Source organism: Mastomys coucha, unplaced genomic scaffold, assembly GCF_008632895.1.
Source record: "Mastomys coucha isolate ucsf_1 unplaced genomic scaffold, UCSF_Mcou_1 pScaffold1, whole genome shotgun sequence".
Classification (NCBI taxonomy): domain Eukaryota; kingdom Metazoa; phylum Chordata; class Mammalia; order Rodentia; family Muridae; genus Mastomys; species Mastomys coucha.
Window position 1 is genome coordinate 37,805,801 of NW_022196891.1, and position 5,978 is coordinate 37,811,778.

Sequence of the window (5,978 nt, forward strand, 5' to 3'; positions counted from 1 at the left end):
TCCTCTTCGGAGGGGCTCAATTCCTCAGAGCTATCAGGCTCGAGGAGCTTCTGTCTCGAAGCTCCATCTCTTTCTCTACTTTTCTATCCCAGGGCATACTTTCCCTTATCTCTCACTTCCACAGGTCCAGCGGAAGGGCCTATACTCTTAGGTATATCCTTTTTTCTCTTCTTTCTCTCCCTTTTCTCCTGGGTAGCCTCCACTCTCTCATATTTTCTCTCCCTTTTATTCTGGCTAGCCCCCACTCTCCCCTCTGTTTCTGACATGCTATCTTGTAACTCCTCAAGTGCCCTCTGTCCCGACGCTACAGAGGCACGGAATTTCTCATCCTCCAGGCAAGAATGTATAACAAGCGCCAATAGCACGATTACCGATTACTGTGGCTTTGGCTGCGCTTTCTAACCTTGAGGAAGGGTTGGAGGAATTAAAATCAAGCAGCATGCCTCTCAGAGCTCACTCTGTCCTGCAGTTCTGAAACCTACCAGTTGTTGTAAGGCTCTCCCAGCGTCCCGGGTTTCTCGGCACCAGCTGTAGCCCGCGCAGTTGTCTCTCCAGGAAGAAGACACGCGGACACACTAGGTTCCTTCTGCAGCAACGTTTTATTGTCTCCATCCATAGGGAAAAAGGGTCGAACCCAAAATCCGCACTGCTTATATACACCACAGTGCGGTGTGTCTGCCCACAGCGTGGCGTGTCTGCCCATGATTGGCTGTCTGCTCATTACCCTACGTAACACCCCGGGATGGGCCGTGACATGGTGTCCTTTTCACTCCAAGCACATGCGCAAACAGTTCTCCATGCACATGCGCAAACAGTTGTCCACTAGGAGTTAACAGCGGAAGTAACTGCCATCCCGCCATGGCGAATGCCTCTCCAGCTTCACGGCTCCCCACATGAAAGTAACCTCTAATTGAGGAACAAAGTGATAAATTAAAGAAAGATCTGACAGAATTAGTCAGAGATAGGATATGTCCAACTCTCATGAGAACAGAAGGCAAAGAGCATCTACTTAAGAGCAGCACAGGGGGCTGGAGAGATGGCTCAGTGTTGTCCCAAAAACAGGGAGCCTGGGCTGGTGGCCCCACCTGCCTGACTGAGGTTCTTTCTCTCTCCCTGGTGTCTGGGGCCTGGTGCTGAGGCCCAGGTCTCTCTCTCTCCTCTGGGGCTGGCCTGTTTGCTGCATGGCACCATAATTAAAAAGGAGGCAATGTATGAATGAGTTATTTTATTGTTGGAAGGATATGCTGGTTAAGTAGAGAGAAAGAAAGGAGAGGAAGGAGAGAGAAAGAAAAAAGAAGGAGAGGGAGAAAGGCAGAGAAGAGAACAAAGAGGAGAGAGAGGAGAGAGAGAGCAAGAGGGCAATAGGAAGTAAGAGTTAGAGAGAAGAGTAGGAGAGTAAGAGAATGAGGAGGGGGCAAACCACCCCTTTTACTGTATGGGGCGTGGCATGCCTGCCTTGTGGTCAGATGACTGTGTGCAAGGTCCAGCTAGAATGCTGGGAGTTTGAGGCAGTGTCTGCCTGATAGAGCACACATCTCCTGCAGGGGCAGCTGTGAGGGGTCTGGGCTGAAATCTGACCCATTGGTGTCAGGAGCATCACCGAACACCTACCGTCCCTTCTGAGCAAATGCTCAGAGGGTCTCCGGGGTTCTGAGGTGTCTGTTCTCCTGGATTCTGGCTGTCAGAACTGCTCACTGCCTCACAGCTCAGCAGTTAAGAGCAGTGACTGCTCTTCTGAAGGTGTGAGTTCAAATCCCAGCAACCACATGGTGGCTCACAACCATCCATAATGAGATCAGATGCCCTCTTCTGGTGTGTCTGAAGACAGCTACAGTGTACTTACATATAGTAATAAATAAATCTTTCAAAAAAAAAAAAGAACAGCACAGGGAGAAGAAGGGTATGCATATGTGGATAGTTTTTACAGAAATAAGTTGGAGAAAGAACAAGCTAGACAGAGGTAAGCACAGAACTGCTGAGAGAATGGGGAACATATTGTCAAAGTTACTATGAAACCAAGTAGAGCAAATCATTGAGAAGCTGAGAGGTGATACACCAGATTAAATCAGTCAGCTTGTAAGATTAGATTGTATGGAGGCAAGATACCTCTAGGCCTAGGGATAGTTAGAACCGAGAAGGAAATGTCATGACCTCAGTCTGAGCCATGTAGTCTAAGAGCTTGGGTGTAGCTTTCATCTCATCACTCCATGTGAGTGAATAAAAGTAGTATTTACATCTGGCCCCCATCTGAGCAAATAAAAACGCCCTTTGCACAATGCAAAAACAAACAATACTAAAGGAAACTTAAGTTGCAAAATAGAAATGAACAGGACACTCCTTCATATCTTCAGACTTCCATTAAGTAACTCCAGTGAGACAAGAGAGCTATGGAGTGTCCCTCCTTTTCTTTTTTATAATTTCTTGCTTATAGCATATGAATGTTAAAAGTCTTAGTATCTTCAATAAGTTTTTGATAAACACAGTTACTAAAAATTGAACAATGTATGTGCTCCAATGAATTTTCATTGCACATCTGCAGACCACATGCTGTTTTTGACGTTTGTAAATAGCAGGTAGGAAATGCATGGTCTGTACTCCCATGGGACACAGAGTGTAATAGAGACATATAATCAATAAACAACTTTCTAGAAAGAAGTAAGGGGTTATAGATCTCAAGTGTGTAATTCAAGTAATTGAAGATCATATTCAGGAGTAATTGATGGGGGGGACCTGTTCTAAAGTATCAGGCCTCTGTGGCAAAGTAATAGTTTTGCTTCAATGACAACCAAACCAGTGACGTAAAATGATGAGGAGGCACATTAAGGGAAAAATATGTAATTCTTTAAGCCTATAAATAATCTAACATTAAAAGTTTGATGATAGAATATAATATATTCTAAGTGGTTACTATATATAATATGTATAGATATTTTATTTATTGCAATCACAATGAGAAATGGAATGAAATATATGAAGAGACAGTGAGTAAAATCTTTGAGATCACACAATGACTAAGGAGAATCACGTGGCTCAGAGCTTGTTATGTATTTCTGTCACTCACCAAACCATGCCACGATGTATGTCATTTTTAACAAATGGAAATATCAACCAATAGTAAAATTTGGAGAAGTGCTTTAAATGATATGATTGACCTGGAGAATCATGTGAAACTTGGTACTTATAGGTATTACTTTTTTTTTAAAAGGTAGGTGAGATTCCTTGGGTTTAGAAAAAATTAACTCTATTGGGAAAATACATCAGCAGGTTAAACCTGTGTGAAGAAATCATGATGTGTGGAAGGATATACACACTGGTCCACTAAACTTATGAAAGATTTCAGTTGGATTTTGAATACATTCCAAAGATTAAAACATTTCTGATTCTGTAAATAAATATTTTTCTTAATCACAGAGTTTTTGGTTTTCTATTCTCCAGGCATGTCTAGAAAAATCTAATTACAGGGTAAATGGACTCAAATTATAAACAGAAACTGAGTTGCCATTAATTAGCAGAGAGCCTGTCTTGGGGTCGCAAAGATTTGTAGTTAGAAAATGTTAGGTTTGCATTTTATAGCAGTAGACTTTAGCAGATGAAATAAAGTAACTGTACTCAGGATAGAGTCTGGAAATTCAGTAGATATGCACGTATTGGAGAGAGTCACGACAATCTTTAATGAATTTGGCCTCTTTGGTTAGGATTTACTAGTTAGGTAGGTATTCTGAGTTCAAATTTACAAAGAAGTATTCAGGTTAAAACTCATGAATGGATTTAAGGTTGGATATAAAAGCATGGGGACCTTCATTAGAAATCCCACATGAAGAAGTTAATATTTCAAGTTCAATTATTTCATGAAAGGAAGAACATAGGAAGAAATCTGGGATGGAATTGTGTCCTTTATCCACATACCTTCTGAAGAACTTTCCAAAATGTTTGTTTTCACCATGAACAGCAAAGCTACAAAAATGGAGGTACAAATATCACTGTGGTATGTTTACTTAGAATCATGGCCTAGCAGCACCTCAATGGAATTATATTTTAAATTTAAGAAAAACCAAAATATTGATTCCCATAGTGGTTATAGCAGGTTTTGTTGTGGACGTCCTTCTATTTGTTTTGTGGCCATGGCCATACAGAACATCCTCTCACTCATTCTAAAAAAAAAAGGAAAGTAAGGTCTCCTTTATTTAAGATCCCTGAAATTTACTTCATTAAAACGAAGCTTTCAGATTCCTCAAGAACTAGATTTCTTATTTGCATAGCTGTTTCAGTCTGTCTTAATAAAGCTCTCAGAGAAGAAATAATGTTTTCTGAAGCTAGTGTCCAGTAAGGTCAAGGTTAACTTTCTTCTTAAGATGCCTCCTTCAATTGTGAATCCGTAAAACATTTGCTCTCTTCATTTCCACATCTTTTTTTTTTTTTCTTTTTTTTTTTTTGGTTTTTCAAGACAGTGTTTCTCTGTAGAGCCCTGGCTGTCCTGGAACTCACTCTGTGGACCAGGCTGGCCTTGAACTCAGAAACCTGCCTGCCTCTGCCTCCCCAGTGCCAGGATTAAAGGTGTGCACCACCACTGCCCGGCTTCATTTCCACATCTTAATAAGAAAACAGTAGAGCTTTAGTTTGGTTTGAAGCAAGGGCTCCTGTAAAATATAATGGTCTCAAACTGAAACTTTCCAAGCCTGTGGCACAGCATCCAAATAGCGATAGAATTACATTTAAAGAACCTACCGTGCATTGTGATATGCATGCTTTATTTCCATACACATGAGCTTTCTTTTGAAAATGTAAAGGAGCGGCTCTATAAATATGTGTGTGTCTGAGAGAAGCTGAGAGAGATTGAGAAGTAAACTAAAATGATGGGGTGCGTGTGATATAAATATCCACTTTATCTGAGCAGCTATCACGGCATTGCTTCTTTGAAATGTGGCCAAGGTGCCATGTCCATTGTAGACTGGCGAGCTTTGGGAGTGTCAGGTTACGGTGCTTACTTGTGACGAGAAGAGCAATGGAAGGCACACATTTTAGTTCAAAGCTGGCATGTGGTTGAAGGGCTTTGGCTCTTAGGGCACTGATCCCTTTCATGAGAACTCTGCCTCTACGATAAGATGAAATTACTTTCTCCGAACTTGACCCTGCAAAGGAATAACCTTGGCATTTTGGACCAGAACACATCGATCTGGGGCAACATGACCATTCCAGACCAGCCTAGGCTCTTACATGCATAACGTTTTTCTCATATAAGATGGTATTTAAAGGCAAATCTTAGTAGCGTAGTATGCTATGTAACTTTAGCAACTGTTCAGGTTTAACTCAACTACTTTTATTGTTTTATTATGGCATCTACTAGAGTAAGAATAACTGATTACACGTGAAAAAAGTTAATGTTCGGAATTATGAAATGTCCCAACACAGATTTGGAAAAGTTGTTAATAAAAATTAAAGAGATATTTAAATTTTTATTTTTAAGCACACATGCGTACATACACTTACAAGAGCATCTACTGAAATCAATTTTAAACAAAGATGGGGAACATTTATTGTTAAGATTTGAATATGAATATATTTGTTAATATTTTCTGAGAAAATTTGCCCACATCGCAGTGCATAAAATATAGATGCTCACAGCTTCTTCCTCTGATTCCGCACAGAAGGAGAGAGAGCGCGGCTCTAACCTGGCCTTTATGTTCCGACTGCCCTTTGCTGCCGGAAGAGTGTTCAGCATCAGTATGTTAGACACACTTCTCTATCAGGTACGCACGCATCTCTCTCTCTTTGAAATTATTATTTTATATTTCATCTAGATTTTAAGTAAATATATGTGTTAGTGATGTTTCAAACTCTTACCTTAATAGTTGATTTGAAACAGTTCAATATACTCCATGTATTTAATCACATACATGCTGATGTCAAATATTTTATTCAAAAATATATTTTAAAATTTGGTCTGATGTCAAATGTTCAGAACCGAAAACGGGGGGGGG

The 5,978-nt window shown here is 40.4% G+C and overlaps 1 protein-coding gene across 5 annotated transcripts in view; it reads left to right on the forward strand.

Annotated features, from left to right (window-relative positions):
* Positions 1-5,978, forward strand: part of Kcnt2 (potassium sodium-activated channel subfamily T member 2) — a 353,683-nt gene that overhangs the window by 296,948 nt on the left and 50,757 nt on the right. For 4 of the 5 annotated variants that reach the window (XR_004122600.1, XM_031384276.1, XM_031384283.1 and 1 more), the window contains one exon: positions 5,646-5,747. Coding sequence is in view for 4 of the 5 variants with exons in the window: in XM_031384276.1 (XP_031240136.1) it covers positions 5,646-5,747 (102 nt within the window). In the remaining variant the exon portion in view is untranslated. The remainder of the gene's footprint in view (positions 1-5,645; positions 5,748-5,978) is intronic. The other variant, XM_031384279.1, reaches the window with a different exon arrangement.